This window comes from Fusarium venenatum (assembly GCF_020744135.1).
Source record: "Fusarium venenatum strain MPI-CAGE-CH-0201 chromosome Unknown EDB82scaffold_1, whole genome shotgun sequence".
NCBI lineage: Eukaryota > Fungi > Ascomycota > Sordariomycetes > Hypocreales > Nectriaceae > Fusarium > Fusarium venenatum.
Genome location: NW_027072129.1, coordinates 1,847,057 through 1,865,793, shown reverse-complemented (window position 1 = coordinate 1,865,793; position 18,737 = coordinate 1,847,057). Strand labels below are relative to the sequence as shown.

The window sequence follows — 18,737 nt, the reverse complement described above, 5'->3', positions numbered from 1 at the left end:
TAGAGTCAGACATTTGATATGAGTGATGCGGAAGTCTATAAGGACATAAAAGCCGAGACCCACTCTGACGCACTGGTGCTCTAACAAAACATCAACGAACACCTGGGCTGTAACTGCCAGCGCAATCTTTAGACTTAGTACGAACTACAACCTGGCCACTTCGCACAAAGGCCAACTTGTATTACACACCCGACTCGACACACTATTCTTGGTTTATTTAACACATGTACACACACTTTTGCAAGAACATAGAGCATCAATAAGTGCTCCCGTTGCCCATCATGTCTGGCTATCTGTCCATGATAGGCTGGGCCTTTCTCCCAGGTGTATGCACTTCCTTGAACGATTCCTCTCATATCTATTTACTAACGTCTTCACAGCTCGCAACAGGCTGGCTTCAGACTATTTACTATGGCCTTACCATTCGCGCCGGCGATCCCAAGCCTGCTCCTGGATCAGCCCGTTACAACTCGCATCGACGCAACATTCACATCCTCGTCGTCGCTGCCTACCTCTGCTACACCATCTTCGAAGCCGACTACGAACAGCGTCGCATATCCTCCTACTATGCCGACCTCGGCGTGCCTCTCGATGCAGCCGACCGCGAGATCAAAACGCGCTTCCGTCGGCTGGCTGCTATGCACCATCCCGACAAGGCAGGCAAGGATGCTGGCGACTCGGCCGCCTTCTTTATGCACCTAAAGGTTGCCAGTGATACACTGCAGGATTCTGCTAGGAGATTTGCCTACGAGCGCTTTGGACCTGAAATCGCGCGCTGGCAAAAGTGTGTTACTATCAGGGATTTTGTCACTCGTGGCGTTATCTCGGGCATTCTGCCTCACTACGCTGTTGCTGCTGCATCCATCTATATTCTGGGCCTGTTTGGTTATATGGACTTTGGCAAATACTATCGATGGCTTGTACTTATCGCCCTGTGCGTATTCGAGCTCCAAGCAGTAACGCGCCCCGACTTTCCGCCGTTCGTCAACGCTGTCAACGCTGTGCTCGCTCGAGTTACATCTCTACCGCCATACCTCCCATTCCAAGTCATCTCACTTGCCCGAAGACTGACAATCACTTTCTATATTGCTTTGAACCAGATAGGCCCACTCGTGGCAGTGATGATCACTGGACCGGAAAAGTCCGAGGAGCAGGATGAAAAGGCACTTCGCCAAAGCTTGGGTCGACTTGAGATGTTGGCCAAGCAGCTTGACAGCGATGCTTTACGATTATTGGATATGGAAATGGCCCCCTTCAAAGGCGACACCGAAGCAACGTCCAACTTGCAAGGCAAGATGAGAGAGTGGCTTGTGCAAAACACCATTAGAGCGGACCCCATGGTAAGAGATGCTATGGGAACATCGCTGAGGAAGAGGAGAGTCGATGCACCAGCAGGCGCTAAAGGAAACCGATAGGCAACGCTTATCGATTCGTTATTGTACAATTTAAATAGACCTAGACTGTTCTAAACAGGCACCTATATGAATAACACCAAAGTTGAATGCACAACCAAACCCCCATTTGTAAATGACACGATAAAATGCAAGCCACACCCAAGACCACTCTTTGACTCCAGGTCGTTAGTATGCGCATGTTGATTTCATGCAGCGCCTTGGACTTTGCCAGGAGCTGCGCTTGATGATTAAATAAAATGTTGATGACCTATAGGCGCGAAGCACCTCTTGTTTCGATAGGGATGAGACAAATTCCAACAAATGCCGAAAGAATGAGAACGGCAGACATGATAATAGGAGTGGTAGCGCCATCACCGGGAACAGTGGCGGCAATGATGGGCGCCATGAGGCCAGTAATTCGGTTGAGGAAGCTGGCTACACCAGTACCAGCACCTCGAACAGGTGCTGGGAAAATCTCGGGTGTGAAAGCGTAGAGAACACCGTACATAATGTTCTGAGCAAAAGCTTCAACACAAGACATGAGGAGCTGGGCTGTTGAGGTCGTGCCATAAATGACAAAGAGGAAAAGAAATATGGCAGAAAGGAGCGTAGAGCTAGCCAGTGTTCCGCGGCGACCAAGGAAGGGTGAGGGATGATCGACCAGATAAGCGGCCAGCAGAGAACCAGGAACACCCATGACGGAGGCGATGGCGTAGTTGCGGTATGTGTCTGAAGAAATGGTGTCTGTTTCGGACTGCACGCTGTCTGAAGCCTCGTTGTGTGCACGAGCAAAGTACTGGGGAAGGAAGGCGTTGAAAAGAGGATAACCCATGCCGATGGTGGCCCAGCAGAACCAGACGAGACCTGTGGCCATGCCTAGAGTCTTGTTCTGGAAAAGAGGTCGCAGTCGTTCTCCGGAGAAGGACCTGAGCTTCTCCTGGATAACGGCAATGGTCGATAGGGCCGGGATCTTCTTTTCGGCAACATGAGCCATATCCTCGCCGTCCTCACATGCAACCAGGTCGAGCAGTTCTGAAGTAAGCCAGGTCCTTGTGCCGTTGCGGTAAGCCAGTCCGTGGATGACAGCGACTGCCTCGTGTTGGCGGCCTTTGTTGAGGAGGAATTTAGGAGACTCGAAAAGGTGGAAGATGAAGAATCGAACGACGAACATGGCAAAGGTGACGATGCCAATAGTGACGATAAAGTACCTCCAACCCTGCTCGACGGGCCAGTTGCCGATAAAGAACCATGCGATCAGAGATGAGACGAGCTGTCCGAAGGGCCACCAGACGGACAAGAGTGTGAGCAGAGCGCTGGAAGCATCAGGAAGAAACTCGAGGAACAAAGCTCCATCAACAGGAAGGTTACCGCCCACTCCGAAGCCAAGGGCAGCGAAGAAGAAACAGACGCTACCCCAGCTCTGGGCATAGGCGGACATGATGCCGAAAACACTGGTGATAAGTAGGGTCGTGTTGAAGGCGATGCGACGACCCAGGAAATCCGAGCCAATGCCCCAGAAGAAACTTCCGATTGATAGACCGATAAAAAGAGCACTGGTCGTGTATCGAACTGTTTTCTCATCAACCCCAAATTCGCCTGATAATGATGGCAGACAGAGCGATACCCCCTGCATCCAGAGGTTATCGGCAAACCATCCACAGCCACAGAGGACGAAGAGTTGCCAGTTATAACTGCCCATGCCAATATCTCCAACTGCCTTGTTCATGAGCTTTGATTTGACTATAGTTTTATCAGTTTCCGTTTCGCAGTGCTTTTCCAATTGTCGACTCACTCTCATATGTCGTCCATTGCCCTCGTCGCCCTTCTCTCATCTCTTTTCGCAGTCCTTCGACGGTGTACTCAGCCGCATCACCCCCAAGCATACCCTCACGCTCTTCCTTCATTTCCAGATCATCCAACTCGCCTTCTTCCCGTTTCTCTCCATGGCTCGCACGCTTTGCCTTTGCCGCTTGGCTGTAAAGATGAGCCTCCTCTAGAGGCACTAACACGCCGATATAGTCATCCACCGACTCGACGTAACCCGAACCCAGACGCCATGAGATGCGCATTTCCAAGGTTGATGGCAAAATGTGAAATTTGTTATGTTCTTGATAACAATAATATGAACATCAGATAAAAAGAGAAGCCAGGTGCACGTGATATTGCTGTTCAAGTTTGTGAGATGTTCCTTCAGAATGAGATCGAGATTGATGGTTGAATCAGCCTGACTGGAAAGGATTATGGGATGCTCTTGGCGAGACTGCGTCACTGAACGGAAGAGCCGATGGTGAATCCCGACACGAACGAAATAATGCAGCGAAAAAGAAACTATGCGTACAACGAATACAACAGTTAATGAGTGACGGGAGTATGAAGCGAGAATCAATAAAAAAAAGCAAGTGATTTCAATTGTAAGATGCGAGAGGTGAAACAAGGCATTGAGAGGACAAGTCAGAAGTTAAGGTGCTTGAAAGAACCAGTAATAATAATATCCATCCCAGAATAGGAGACCCCGTATCCAATTTTCTACTGGGTCCAGGGGCTTGGTAGGCGCCAACGCCGGGAATTCATCATCCCTCCATCCATCATCTCCTATAATTGGAGGCTTGGCTTCTTTTTTGTTGACTACTTTACCGCTATTACTACGAACTACAAATTGTGATAGCACTGTATTATGGGCGGCGCATATAATCTTCCTGATCATAAGGCATTTCATATAGTTGCTGCCTGTCAACGCAACTCAGCCTCCAGGGGCTGTAACTGATAATAGATCCAATCCAATGCATGCAAACGCCGAGGGAGACCAATGGCAATAGTCTTGTTCAAAAGTGGCTGGCGACTAGATCACTACCGGCAGTCCGCAGCCGATATTGCCATGCTCCAAAGTTGCTGATCAAGTTCATGATCTTTGAACCCTATCAAATCTCAGTGAAGTAGGGGGCGAAGCGAATTCCCCAAGATCGACAAACATGATGTTTCTTAACTGAATCAGATCAATGGAATTGTTCGAGACTTTAGAGTCTTGACGTCTGGAATGACAGCAGATAATAAGTTAGCAATAGTACAGTGAATAGACTATGATGGTGAGGTCTGGTCGAGCCTTAGCTTATCGGGAATAAGGCTTGCGCGTCTACCCGCCCCTTGGCGGAGATGTGAAACTCGAGTTACGACGTTGCAGATGACAGGTGTTTGATCTGCAGAAAATGATAGATTTTTGCCAAGCTTCCACAACCGCCCAGTTGGTTCTTTAACCAATAAACCTTTATCTTGCAGTTGTTCCAATTCTTTCATAACGTTTATATATCAGAGGTTCTTTCTTAATATAATATACTCTTCTAGGCCTGAGGAAAGAATATCATTGGTCTGGCAATTCGAATAACAGACAAGTAAATGATGACCAGGCGAAGCATGGATCAGGATGTCACATCGATGGAAAAGATGGTAAAAACTACGATTCCGTGCCTGCTTAGCTGCTATCATGATATAAATAGGAAGTTGACTTGTGTATCGTTGTTGTATACATTGACTATTAAGCTTTGCTGATCTACAAATGTCTTCGTATTTTCCTTCACAGGCATGTTTCAGGTCGTCAAAACAGTGCTGCAGATAAAGAGGCCCATAACTATCACCGTATCATAAAGACAACCCCATTACGCTCAGTTCCGTGCACTGGTTCCTGAAATAAAGATGTAAAGTTAAAATAGACTAAATTTGAAACCGTGCTGTTTGCTTCTTATTTCTTATTTGCTGTACTGTTTGTCACCACACTTTCTGAGCCTCTGGCCCACAACTTCGACACCTATCATTGACCCCAACAAATCTCATAAGAGATAAAAATCCATTTCGTATTTTTCATTCATTGATCCCAGAGATATTACATCTAGAATCTTGATATTCATCTCAAAGATGGTACCATTAACACAATTCAATATTTTCCAGGGGTTTTAACCCATGACTCCTGACTCCATGCTCGAATCGAAACCGTCGAGCGTGCCATGAAAGAATAACGCATGCATCTTTAGTCCTCCTCCTCGCTGGTAGTCTCAATGTTGGCCTTTGGTGACTTCTTTTGTTCCCTCTTGACCTTGGAGTCCTTGACCTTGGTGTCGACCTCCATAGCAGTGTCAAGTTCCTCATCACCTTCAACAACGAGACCCTTGGCGCGTAACGCAGCATTGATACGCGGTACGGCCTTCAGGAAAGCGTTGTACTGCTCAATGCTGAGCGAGATACCCTATTTGAAACCATCAATAAGATGTACGGCATGATTAGATATCGACGCACCTTTTTGCCGGGCAAAGCCTTGCCATCCTTCTCATAGTACTCTCGGATGTTGACAAACGTCTTGTTACTGAATTCTGACACTCCAACACGGCGCTTGTTGGATAGCTAATAAACATAACTTAGCACGTGGACCAGATGAATAGTTAATCTCAGTCGCGTACCTCCCAGAAAGGGTTTCCATCGTCATCTTTGCCATCGGATGCGACAGGCACCGCATTCTTGACTCTCTTAGTCGCGACCTCAGGCTCACTATCAGAGTCGGCGGCGCGTTTCTTGGCAGAAGCGTATCGAGCCATGGTGGTGAATCGAAAATTTAGTGATGTGAACGAATATATGTACAAATTGAATAGGAATCAAAAAGTTATCAAAACATTGGCTTATTCAGTTTAGGTTCAAGTTGACAACCATTAAACCCTGCTGTAGTGAGACGCGTGTGATAGGGAAGGTACGCGGGAACGATTGAATGTGACACCAAGGCACGTGATGCATCACGTCAGATTCGTTGAATTCGTATCCAGCCAATGGAATGACTTGGAGTCCTTTTACACGAATAGTTTCATGTTTCGTTCCTTCAATAGATCTTGTACTAGGTAATTTCTCGCTCCCTTGTTCCATCTACAGTTCACTACAGAGTACTAGTGCTAGCTGCCTCATTTGCAGATTTGTTTCACTCAGCGGGTCTACATCTTGACTTCTCAACAGACTTTATGGAGATCGAACGATCGCGTCAAGGCTACCTAGGGTATTTAAACCTGGCAGGGCTAATCAAACGAAACAAGACAACCAGCAATAAGGATTGGATGCCGTGTTTCCTGGTGGAGTTTAATCAGGGGCTAACAACGATATCGATGCCGTTTTTAGTTCATCATGGCAGACGAAGCCCACTATTTGTGACGCGGACAGCGCCAGCATGAAAAAGCCTGGGGCAGTTGGCCTTGTTGACCTCTGGGGTTTAGGGGTTGCACCCCTGAAGTTTGACAGACAAGCAATTCCAGCGGTCGCTAATTTAGAGCCAAGTCCCCACGACACACGCGACACCAAGTGTAATACCTGTACTTGCACCTGCGGCTGTTCGGCGACATCCATTTCCCACCAGCGTTCCAGACAAATTTCAAACCTTCCACGGTTTCTGCATTTAATTCTTTTTTCAGCCCGCCTCATTTCTCCTATTCATTCTCTTTGTCCCCTCTCGCCCGCAACTTTGTTCTTGTCTTTCTCCTCATTTTTACATTGCTATGCTTACAAGAAACCTCTTTGCTTTCGCTTCCTTCATTCGTTAGGGAGTCAGCTCCAGCCGTTGATTAATATTTGGTTTGCGTACCAAGGAAAACTTACCGAGAAAGCTCGCCATTCCCGATGAGTTCAACAGCATTCCAAGACCAAGATGCGCCTCAATCAGGTGCCTCCCTTACGACACCGCCCAAACCAAAGGCTATAGAGCTCAATGGCGCTCCGATACCTGCACTTTCACACCCACAAGACCAGGAGCCGCCTTCAACAGATACGCTACCGAACATAAATGGTCTTGCTGACAGCTCCACCACGGCAACAACAACAAACGACAAAATGACACTCGATAAACCCCTTACGAATTCTACAGATAATCACACAACCAAGACGAAGACGACGGTCGAAGATGAAACCCCAATCACAAAGGTCATCCATTTCTTCGCTACGGCGACCCCCGGCTCCCTTGCTGGAGTCGCCGTCGGGTTTGCTGCCTTCACATATATTACTATGGGACGTTTAGGACTCGTACTCATTGGCGCATTCGGCGGAGTGGCCGGGTTCATATCATGGGAAGCTAGGAATCCCGAACTTGCCAAGATGGTACGAGGAGAGCGAGGCATCGACGTTATAGACCGACTATTGGAGGCCAAGAACAACCAAGTTGCCGAGAAGCGAGAGGACAGCAGTGATGATGATGAGCCTACCATGAAGAACTTTGATGAATTTCGACCAGAGACCCGCGAGGCTCTCGGAGGACTCATCGATGCCATCATCAAGGATTATGTGAAATGGTGGTACAACCCGATTGTTCCTGCGGACCATTCTTTTCCTTTGGCTTGCCGTAAGACGCTCACATCTTACGTCCTGTCCGTCTCGAACCACCTCAGCCGAAAACGCCCCGCCGATACATTCCTCGATCTTCTTACCAACTCATCCTCTATTATAATCGTCTTCATGTCTGAGCTTGCGTCCGCCTTTTCCGAGCTCCCTCCGGACAGTAGCATGACCGCTGCAGATGCCATTTACAATTATCTGGCAGCGAACCCCGACTGCCACTTGGCCAATCTTGTGAACCAACGTCAACAGGCCTCGAAATTCAAAATGGTTGCCGAGGACCTTCTAGGGTTTCTGGATCGAAACTCGTATAATTGTGACCCTGCCCGTGTCTTCCTGCGGGAAATCCTCGCAAACTCAGTCCTTGAGAACACGCTGCACACTTGCAGTCAAGCTGACTGGATCAATGGATGGATTGTATATCTGCTGGAGGCCGGTGAACCCGACCTCAACCAGGCAATTGATGTTGGCATGAAACGCGCACCTGAGCCGAGTATAGCAGCAACCAATGTTTTTGCTGACCTGGATGGCAACGTGGGAAATATTGGTATTGCTAAGCCTGGACGTAGTTCACTAGAGAATGAACGGGCTCGGCGCAAAGAACCCCTTGGCCACAAGAAAAAGTTAAGTAAGGCAGAGGAAGAGATGGATGAAGCGATGCAAGAAATGAAGCGCATGAACGAGTTGATTGCTCAAGAAGAAGTCCGACAAAAGCGCGCCTCGATGGCTTCTATGCAAGAGTCAAACACACATATCACCAAAGACGAGAAGAGATTGTCAGGTGCCTCAGAAGTTGCATCGCCAGAAGGGTTCTCTTCCCAGACTCCCCTTACTCCTCGATCACCAATGGACTCTTCAAGTCCCGAGTCGTCTCCCCGCCGGTCGGATGGCACTCGCTTCACCAGTTTCGACCAAATTGTGCCTCCTGGGCAAGTGGTAGACGAAGGAGAGGAGGAGGCTCCTAGGAAAGCACCGCTGACTCTCCACAACGCGGCCCTCACCCTTCACGATGACACTCCTGGTGAAGCAACCCGCATTCGCAACAAGCCTAACTGGGACTACTGGGTACAGGTTGAGCCTTCTGTGACTGCGTACCCCGGGTGGATGATTGTCAGGCGATATGCTGATTTTGAGACACTGCATGAGATTCTTAGGCGAATTGCCACGATCTCTGGGGCAACTGCTTTCACTGAACTTCACAAGGACTTGCCCGACTGGAAGCTTCATACTCGCGAGTCTCTTCGCGGTGAGCTAGAGAGGTATCTTCGGGACGCTTGTTGGTATCAGAGCTTGGCCGAAAGCGAGGGAATGAAGCGATTCTTGGAAAAGTCAAAGGGACACACGCATAGTGAATCTAAAGCAGGCTTTGGCTGGGAGTCAATGGGTAAAGGCATGCTGGACGCGCTTACCACGGCGCCCAAGGGTGCTGTCGAGGGCGGCAAGAGTTTCGTTGGAGGCGTTACAGGAGTTTTTGGCAACACATTTTCTGGCCTCAGCAGAAAGTCTACTCAGTCAGTAGATCTGACGGCCAACTCAAGTCGTCTTTCCATCTCAACCCCTCCTACTCAGCTTAGCGGCGCGCGATCTCCCGTTCGCTCAGCTCGAGATAGCATGGACAGCCAGCGCTCGTCTATTGTATCGCTACAGCCAGGGAAGATGCCTCCTATGGAACGTCGCCCAAGCTACCAGTCACAGAGCGAGTCAGATGCAGACGGTCGAACAAGTCGCTCTGAACGTAAGGAGTCGGGCTCAGCATCGGCGAGTGCTCTTCCTAGTCGGGAACACAGTCGTGCGCCCAGCCTTGCGCAACTACGATCTCCTTCCGCATTGAGCCTCGATTTTAGTAAGCTCCCGCCTCCACCCGATCAGATCGCCGACGACTACGGTCTGCCCGAAAACCACACCGACACGCAGTGTAGTAGTGCCAAGGGTCAGCCACAGGAGCGTAAAACATCTCAAGAGATTCCCACGCCTCCTCCTTCGGTCACAAGCGGCAAGAGGGCGTCTCTAAAGCCTGCTAAGCAATTCACCGCACTTTCAGAGCCTGAAACTCGTGTGGCAGTAGAGCTTCTATTTGCTGTGATCAACGAGATGTACACGCTTTCTTCGGCGTGGAACATCCGTCGTACTTTGTTAACTGCTGCCAAATCATTTCTCCTCCGTCCAGGTAACCCGTCACTTTTGACAGTGCAGTCACTGATCCAAAAGTCCGTCATCGACGCCAATACGTCCGATTCGGGTATTGCGGGGCAACTGCGCAAGGTCCGCGAGAACATGATGCCAACAGAGCAGGAACTTGCTGCTTGGCCAGCCGAGCCAACTGCCGATGAGAAGGAACAGCTTCGCATCAAGGCTCGTCGACTCCTCATCCAGAGCGGTCTCCCAGCTGCTTTGATGGGTGTGATGGGCCAAGCCGCGACAGGTGAAGCACTTGGCAGAGTTTTTGATTGTCTTCAAATCGAGGAAGTCGCAAGAGGACTCCTCTTTGGTCTGATTCTTCAAGTTGTCCGAATCGTGACACACTAAAAGAATCGGTACGATTATACATAATGTGATGGATGGTATGAATTTGGTGTTTGGTGTATTCGCGGGGGCTGGCTTATCTCACGAAGCGCAAGGGAATTTCTGGTACGAGTATTTTTTTTTTTTTTTTTTTTGAAGGAAACGACCTATGGCAACGCCAACGGACTGGAGCAAAGGGAATTTTCAAGGTGCAGCTGTGGTTTGGTGGTATATCATGCATAGTAGATGGATACGATACGTCAAGAAGACCTCGATGGTCTCTATCATTATCATTAATTAATATTGAACACTATAACACGAACAAGCAAGCATGCCGGGCCAACTTTGGGTCACGCACGATCTGTCATTTCGTCCCATCTCAACCCCGAGCAACTACAAGGCTGGGGTAAAATCAGGCCCCTCATCAGAGCGTCGTCAATGCATTCAAAGAAAGAAAACCTGAAAATAAAAAGTAAGTTACCGCGGAGAATTCGGCTTCCAGGAATCACGTCAACTACTACCAGGGTCCACATATGTATGACTTACACGATAGACCAAAGTCCTTGTTTTTCTGGCCTCGCATACATGCATACATAGTGGTCCTTTTCTAATTTCCGAATTGCATTTCTCCACTGCAGTCCTGGACGCGAGAACGACGAGGGCACTCATGTTAGGTAATGCAGAGTACAGATGAAAAGTCACGTAGTATTGACCGATTTGGTGCATGCATACATATGATGAAAAAGGTAGGTGGCAGGATCAGCGGTGTCGTATGATTATTATTCTGAACACTTGACCACTACCTTCGGCTGCACGTGGGAAAAGAGAGGGGACTTCAACAGGGAATTAGGGTTCGGATGAACGACATGCACGGGAGAGGGGCGATGTAACAAGAATGCATCGACTGCAAAGTAGTCTTCAACGTAGTGTAACACAAGGTTGTAATGCTCTGGCGGGGACTGCGATTAGAAAACGAACTACAAGCCATTGATCCGAAATGGCAGGATCCGAGATGGTAGGAGATCTCAAAACCAGATCTCCTGTGTTCCGGTATACTTGGTGTGGTTAATTTTACTTTGTCATATTCATTGCTTTTGGAGCTTGCTTATACGAATCCCACCAGTTGGTCATGTTTGATATGTTCCTCATCACATCTCATTTCAGACGAGTATGCGATCCTGCAGGTTGAGGCCCTAAACTCGGCACTTTGTCAGCAAGGAGAGCATCAATCGACGCATGGCAGGAGAATATGAATATGCAGACATGGGCATGACCCCTCAAGTTTTGAGTCCCTGTCCGTATCTCCATCCAGTGGCATCGCCAACTTGATTACTCGCCAAGACGTTACATGCCTTGTGGTAACCTCAGCAACTTGAAACGTCACGATATGCAAGGCAAATTCATGTTGGAATAGTGCGCTTTTGAAATGGTGGCTTGGTTGACCGAAAGCATACCAAGATGAATATTATTATGAAAAGAAAGGCTCTAGGCTAAGTAACAAAAGATGACCATCATCTAGATGCCGAAGGCGAAGAAGAGTATGCAGTATGCAGTAGTGAATCCAGTCAGAAGAAAAAGAACAAATAAAAATTGACAAAAGGACCTCCCAAATGATGATACATGATATAATAAGGAAATGTTAATGCTGTGGCAGCCGTGAACTGTCATGAGTAGACGCTGAAAAGCGCAAATATGCAGATACAGATAGAAAATGCCGTGTGGGTATCAAGAGATTGTAAAGTATTGGCCGTGAATCGTTGGAAATGCGATACAGTTTTTGGCGGGCCCGTTGTAACAGTTATGAGATAAGTTAAAATTCATCAGGGGCGATAGACAACATTTGCGAGCAGAGGCAGGCCATCTGCTGGTGGTACATTCTGCTCGGCGCTGGTAGTAGTGGTAGTAGTGGTAGTCGTGTTCGTCGTTGTTACAGGCGTGGGTGAAGTTGCAAGGGGAGATACTGCTCTGCCCTCAGAGACATCCCGCCTTTTCGTCGAATGATTTTCTGTAGACAATCCGTTCAGAAGCTCGTGACTCCTTTGACGGTGGACTGCGATGCGGTTCGTTTCTTTGGCATCGGTAGGAGGGGTGGGTTCGCGCACCACTTGCTTGCTCATTTTGGTGATTTCGTCTTCAACATCAGCCAACAGAGAGTACACATCGTCGCCAGCATAGATGCGGATGCTTTCCACATCACTTCGCTTCAAAGATGTAGGACTCATAGCCCGATCGTCACTCTCCTTCATAGCCTGTTCTTCAATGACGGGCTGTTCCACAATCGTGCTAGGTACTTGAGCCATAGCGCGATGGGGGGAGGGTGAGCTACTCGTATTGTGAGGCGAGATGGGCGACTCCTTAGAAGGGCTTCGGGGAGGTGTCGAGATGTAATTGATGCCAGAAGCAGAAGTTCCAGTCATCTGAGGCTCTTGTATCAGAGTTGATCCCCAGATAGGAAGGCAAGCAGCTGCAGCAAGATGCTCGAGCAGCTTCTGCCGAACGCGAGTACGTCGGTTCTCGGCTTGTTCCAGCTTGTTCACCCAGTCGTCGATCGAAGCATCCAGTTCAGTGAGTGCCTCTTCTTGCTTCAACATTGACTCGTTGCTGAACTTGGCAACACGTGGTGAACGCAGGTACTGGCAGATACGAGAGTGGAGGTTTTTGCGGCCTGATCGAAGAGCTGTATAAGTACGGCGGAGGTATTCCGTCTTTTCATCCAGATGGCGAAGCTCCTTGGAGAGTGCCTCGACGTCCTCTGCCCTCAGGACCTCGAACCGGCTCACTTGTTCATATGCCTGCTTCTGGAGTAAAGCAAGCTCAGGCTGTCTAAGTTCCCTTGAAGCATCTGTGTGTTTTACACCAACAGGAAGCTGTTCAAAGGCCGTCTTCTCTGTGCTTTGACCCCTCTTCGACTCGGGTCTTTGGATAATCTGTCCGTTGGTAGTGCGCGGGTCACGCCTCTTACGAGGGCGGCCTCTATCCATCATGACTGATGATTCAGAGCCACCCCTTCGATGACCCCCACGAACGGATTCGTTGGAAGCGATGGGGGGTGTATAACGTCCATCAGAAAGTTGCGGGGATTCGGTTCGAGTCTCGGTAAGTGGTGCAGAGACTGGAGTGGGTGTTATGGAACCTGTGGTTGCTGACCTGGGCGTTGTAAGGTCAGGCATAGAGGAAGTTGGGGTGAAAGCGCAGCGGCTTTGAGGTGACGATCCGTTACTGCGACCCTGTCGAATAGGCTCGTTTCCTACTGGGAAGCAGTTGAGAGACTGTTGACGGCGAAGTAAAGGTGACTGTCCTCCATGTCTAGGGATGACCAGGGGAGCCAGGTGCCTTGGTGAAGTAGGGGTTGCGGTTCGTGAAATCGGCTCAGCTTTCACCTTCTTGGACAATTGGGGATCAGGGCCTTCATCATCACTTGAAGCAAAAAGAAACGTGTCTGTGAAGCTGTAGTCTCTGCAGGAGTTACCAGGCGCGCTGATTGAACGCTCGTGGAAAGGTGGGCGGCCAGGAATTGTTGCTGCAAAATTGTTAATTTGATACAGGCAATCAAGTAAATCCTAGACAATGATACTTACGAGAGTCCATGGGCATTTCCTGAACTGTCGTCATGGGTCCAACCTCAGGCACACTGATCTTGCGTCGTCGAGCCAGACTGTGTTGATTGAGTCGCTTCTTCAAGCCATTGAGTCCTGTTTGAAAGTCCGTCTTTTCGTTTGACGACGCTGCAGGTGCCATGGTAGCTTTCTCGGAGTCTATGCCTTTGTTGCTGTTGAGGACTGGCAGTCTCTTCTCCTTCGGAAAAAGCTGATACTTCTTCGAAGAATCTGATTGTTGCATTCTCCAGGTGAATGGCTTCTCGTTCTGGGGGTTTGGGGATGTTTTCTGAGAAAACAGCTTTGGTAAGTTTCTTGAAACAAGGTATTGGAATTGAAAAGAATATATACATACCAAATCACTGAATAGATGCGAGGTCTTGTTGGTTATATAGGTGGTGTCGATATCGACGAGGCACTTGGCAATATGGGCCATTGGATCGAAACAATACTGCAGCCAGGCAGCTCCAAAGGGAAATAGGTTGGTGTCAGAAATAAATTGCCACGGCTGATGATACCACTAACGTCAAAATCGAAGCGGCATAGCATGAAATTAACGAATATTGGACCGGTTTAAGTGTTTCGGATTCCTGGGATCGATGGTATATAACCATTAGTTGTGAAGGGGATCCCCGTCGTTGCTTTTTGCGCCAAGATGTGAGCTCTCCGGTTAGCTCTACCCGTTTGTACATAGTTGGACATGGCTACCGGACAGCCTCAGTCGGGGCCCTTGTCTATGACCCATGACGGAATGTCAGGCCCTGAGCCCTGGCCTCGCATCCTAGTAAAGAACAGGCCCTGACGCCCCGCTTGAACGGTATGTTGTCACGCCCCAAGACTTAAGATCATGGAGAACTTTGATATGGACCCGAGATAAGCGTGGTCACGAAGAGTTCTCAGGCACGGCACAGATGTCAAGGCGAGGTTGATGACAAGTCAAAGTACACATATGTGCGACCCGTGGTCCAAGCTCCATGCGAGGAACAGACGGTCCAAACGTCGTGCACCAGGGTCGAGGGTCGGGGTGGGATCAAAAAGGAGGATACATCACCCTGGCCAGTGCAAGCTAGTAGACGTTTTGTATAGCAAATCACAACTGGTGTGTCTGAAAACATTTTTCAGTCGACGCCTCATCGGGGGGTTTTGCTCTTGGTTGCCATCCCTCTTGGTTCCCCCTTGACGAACCCTTGGCATCGAAATTCGCGAACTTGGTGAAGCTGCCCCCTGGACCCAACCTCGGCTGCGACTTTGGTAGAGCCGGGACAGGGACAGGGGGTTGAGCTATGTACGGAAGCATCTCCACCATGACGGACACAGAGATGAGGGACCCTAGACAGACCCGCGAATAGGTGAGTCGTGGGTACTTGGCGAACCGCTTCTAGAGCATGTCGAACTTTCCCATCAATCATGGTCGTTAGGGATGTGGCTCGTGCGACGACTGATGATGTTTTCCAGAACGGCGAAAAAATTACCGACGGTGGAGGATGGAGAAGAAAAGAATTAAACAAAAAGGAGATAATAATAGGTACAGAGATAGTGGGCAGGTACCGGCCGGCCGACTTACTGCAGCAAGTGCAGGTAGTACACAGGTGATAGATGAAAAGTGGAAGGGGAAAACAATGCACCCCAGGCCTTCCAAATTGGGACGTATCGTTGACAAACAGAGCCTCTCCCTTGTGAAAGCCATGTTTCAGTTCCCAAGACGTATCAAATTTGGGAAGGAGTGAACGGGATAACGCAGGAGAGAGGCGCGCCACACCAAACACATCAGTTCCAGTGGGTTACCTCACATTACTTCAGTCAGTATCAAAAGGGAGACTGCATTGCAGGAAAGTAAAGTGATTGAGGCAGATCCTGCAGATTGAGTATTAGAGTAGTAATCTACCTATTCAACAACCTGGATAGAGTTTTTTTTTTAATCTCGCAGAATATACCGAACATTGACCAATAGTAATGCCTCCATGCTTAAGCACAACTCTAAATAACCTCAACTGCAACTCAAGCTCCATAATCTATGCCTCACGTGCAATGTGTGTTACAGAGCATCTGGTATAGATCAACAATATCTACGGGTAGATGCGTGAGATTAGAACGAATACCACGGTGAGAGTTTTGCAGTGACTCGCGTTCTCGCCAAGAACTTATGCCAAAGTACTCCATACTGCCACTCTATTAGCCACATATATGCCTCTAGTACTGTACTGCTACACTACTACTCGTATTGAAGGACCTGGTTAGTTATCTGCGCCTCTAACTAACTCGAAGTATAGGTATAGCCAAGGGACCGTTATCTGTCATATTAGACTTGACTTTGCTAGACCGGATATCACAATTCCATTGTTAGCTCGACATGAGAAATTTGTTATTTGCTTTTTTCCTCCATCGTACCGTTTTTCTCCTTACTTCTTTTTTGCTTTAACAAGGGCTGCTAACGGCGGTTTATTTTATCCCCGTCGGGAGACGTCCACTATCGCTGATCAACTTCAGGGGAAACCCGAGTGCAACGCAATGTGCCCGGCACTAACGACCAAGAAAAAGAAAAGAAAAAGAGAGAAAAGTAACTAAAAAGTTTACGCTTGATCTGCGAAACTAAGAAACGTAGATCTACAAGACTTTGTATACAAGAATAAAACTGTGCCACATGCAGTTGGGTAGAAGGGCCTCAGTGGCTTACAGTCCACTCAATGTCTAGAATTCTTCATGCTTATCACCTGTATAGGGATCTAATGTTGGAAATTTCCCCGACAAGTCTCGAAACAATGGACTCTTACAAGCTGTAGGCATGGATGTTTCTCCGACGTCATTTGAATCACAACCGTTTTTTTATTTGCTTCTACCGTCTCGTTTCCCATCCCACCTGAACTTTACATACAACCCCAGTCGATGACAATAGAATAGGCAAATAACCTTACCTATAACACATGGCTATACTTCCCTTTCCATTTGAAACATAAGCGCACCCAGTGCTAGTCGGGGGTTTCTCTCGTATCCGTTGTTTTCTCGACGGTTTTTGGATCAAACCAGACACAGTGTTGCCTGCTACGCAGCAAGTGGCTAACCATATCAGACAGTAGGACCTAACGTTACAACTAATATTTCTTGGCTGTTTGATGGCACAGCTTTCCTTCCCACTCGAGATTGATCTAGAAACAACTCATCATTTCCGAACTGCATCTTTAGCATACCTTTTTTGGCCTGATAATTACCATTATGGGCAAGCTCATCGCTCTTGGATAAGCCCTGTGATTTGAACCACGGAATTATATCCACTACTCTGTAACGTGCTGCTGCAGTAACATCGTCTCCTCACCATCACGATGAAGAACAGAATGGCGACAGCACGTCCTCTACTGGATCTGCAAGACTGTCCCTTTTTCAGTCTGTGTAGCTCAGCTCGCTTGTGTGAGAACTCGTACAGGGGGGGCCTTGCACTATCCCGTGCTTGCTGTCGGTCCGGGCTGTGCACCCGGCCAAGGATCATTTAGAATGTGTGGTTTTAGGAAGTCTCAGATCTAGACTGACATCTCCTCGACGCCAGCGTTTCCAGTGGAGGCACCTGCTGCTGTAGATGTGAAGTTTGCCCACTACACTACTACCTACCTATTATTGATACAGATTCGATGATGCTTTTCGACACGGCACACAATCAGCATTGGTCAGAGCGCAAACGCGTGCATGGGTTTCAGTTGTCGCATGCCGGCAATCACCTGCCATCACGTTATGATGGAGATAACTAGTCAAGATCTTTGATTTGTGTCTCGCTCGGATACCCAATGTTGCAGATCGAAATACTACTTGGAAATGACCAGCACAGTTCTCATATGAAGAAACAAGAGTTCATATTATCGTTGCCCAGAAAACAGCTCAACGACGTCGTCCAGGTCCTTGTTACATTCGCCCTTGGATTTAACTCACCCTTGGTAATAAAATCTACGAGATCCTGTATGTCTCACCCGGCTTGCTAGTGATATAAGCCAAGCAAAGAGGCAAATGAGAAAACAAAGAGCCGTCCAGACACTCTACATGAAACAAAGGTTCAAATGACATATGGTGCATAGTATGGGGAATGGAGGACCCAAAGGGTTGGGAATTTTGACAACCGGATGCAGGGAATATGACGTCCGGACGATATACCTTGAAGAGTTGGTTTAGAAGGACGCCACTTGCTTGTTCCCACTGGCTTAGACCTCAAATGAGAGGGAATACTCTGGGGATGTTACTCTGTGGCGTCGTCCATGTATGTGTAGGTGCCTGACTTGGTACCTTGGCGTATTGGATGCACAGTAGGTTTGGTTGGGAGCTACAAACACGTGGAACATACATGCGGTGCAGCCCTACATACCAGCCTAGATAATGCGGATCATTAACCGTATTGTAGTTAGAGACTATCTAGCCCGTAGATAGTGAGTTTCATTTTTCTGTCTAAGACCTCGGTTGCAGATATGGTGGCCAGTGCACTCTAGACGACTTAGCTAATACGGCATTTGATCTGACATGGCCGAGCGGCGCAAACATCGTGAGGAGAGAAGATGATGGCGAGATTACCGAAACACGCACCTGCAACTGTCCTGTGTGATCACGCAAATAATGCACATCACTTCCTCGAGAATAAACATGGCCAATGACAGGAAAGTGGTCCTCAAGATAGCACAGAGTGTTTCAAACGAAACATGAGGCTTTGATGCTGTGTTTTAGTCAAGATCTACCAGGATAAAACAACAACATTGACATTGCAACGCATACGGAAATGCTTGGCAGCGTGGCGACCCTACGACCCTAACCTGCCTCTCTCTCTCATACTCTTTCTAAGACCGCTTCACGAGGAGGCCGGTTTCGGGTCTGACAGAGCTGGAACGTGGAAGACGTTTCGATAACGTTGGCGTGCTAAGACCAGGGA

General features: G+C 48.3%; 5 protein-coding genes across 5 annotated transcripts; 2 read left to right on the top strand and 3 right to left on the bottom strand.

Moving 5' to 3' along the window:
- Window positions 1–84: 84 nt before the first annotated feature.
- EDB82DRAFT_570502 (uncharacterized protein) lies at window positions 85–1,415 on the top strand (the record flags this gene model as incomplete). Its single annotated transcript, XM_025731840.2, has 2 exons — window positions 85–326; window positions 381–1,415. The coding sequence occupies exons 1-2, from the start codon at window positions 282–284 to the stop codon at window positions 1,413–1,415; spliced, it is 1,080 nt and encodes a 359-aa protein (XP_025590825.1). The 5' UTR covers window positions 85–281.
- Window positions 1,380–3,853, bottom strand: EDB82DRAFT_483497 (major facilitator superfamily domain-containing protein). Its single transcript, XM_025731841.2, has 2 exons — window positions 3,187–3,853; window positions 1,380–3,134 (listed from the first exon to the last, which is right to left on the bottom strand). Exons 1-2 carry the CDS (start codon window positions 3,461–3,463, stop codon window positions 1,663–1,665), a joined length of 1,749 nt encoding a protein of 582 aa, XP_025590826.1. The 5' UTR covers window positions 3,464–3,853; the 3' UTR covers window positions 1,380–1,662.
- Window positions 3,854–5,082: 1,229 nt separating this feature from the next.
- EDB82DRAFT_483493 (transcriptional Coactivator p15-domain-containing protein) lies at window positions 5,083–6,093 on the bottom strand. Its single transcript, XM_025731842.2, has 3 exons — window positions 5,840–6,093; window positions 5,679–5,783; window positions 5,083–5,628 (listed from the first exon to the last, which is right to left on the bottom strand). Exons 1-3 carry the CDS (start codon window positions 5,972–5,974, stop codon window positions 5,413–5,415), a joined length of 456 nt encoding a protein of 151 aa, XP_025590827.1. The 5' UTR covers window positions 5,975–6,093; the 3' UTR covers window positions 5,083–5,412.
- A 161-nt stretch (window positions 6,094–6,254) lies between these two features.
- On the top strand, window positions 6,255–10,463 carry EDB82DRAFT_483491 (PXA domain-containing protein). The gene is made up of 2 exons (XM_025731844.2): window positions 6,255–6,945; window positions 7,014–10,463. Exons 1-2 carry the CDS (start codon window positions 6,589–6,591, stop codon window positions 10,266–10,268), a joined length of 3,612 nt encoding a protein of 1,203 aa, XP_025590828.2. The 5' UTR covers window positions 6,255–6,588; the 3' UTR covers window positions 10,269–10,463.
- A 1,601-nt stretch (window positions 10,464–12,064) lies between these two features.
- Window positions 12,065–14,650, bottom strand: EDB82DRAFT_549839 (Up-regulated during septation-domain-containing protein; the record flags this gene model as incomplete). The annotated part of the gene is made up of 3 exons (XM_025731845.2): window positions 14,196–14,650; window positions 13,823–14,129; window positions 12,065–13,764 (listed from the first exon to the last, which is right to left on the bottom strand). Exons 1-3 carry the CDS (start codon window positions 14,274–14,276, stop codon window positions 12,065–12,067), a joined length of 2,088 nt encoding a protein of 695 aa, XP_025590829.1. The 5' UTR covers window positions 14,277–14,650.
- Window positions 14,651–18,737: the final 4,087 nt, after the last annotated feature.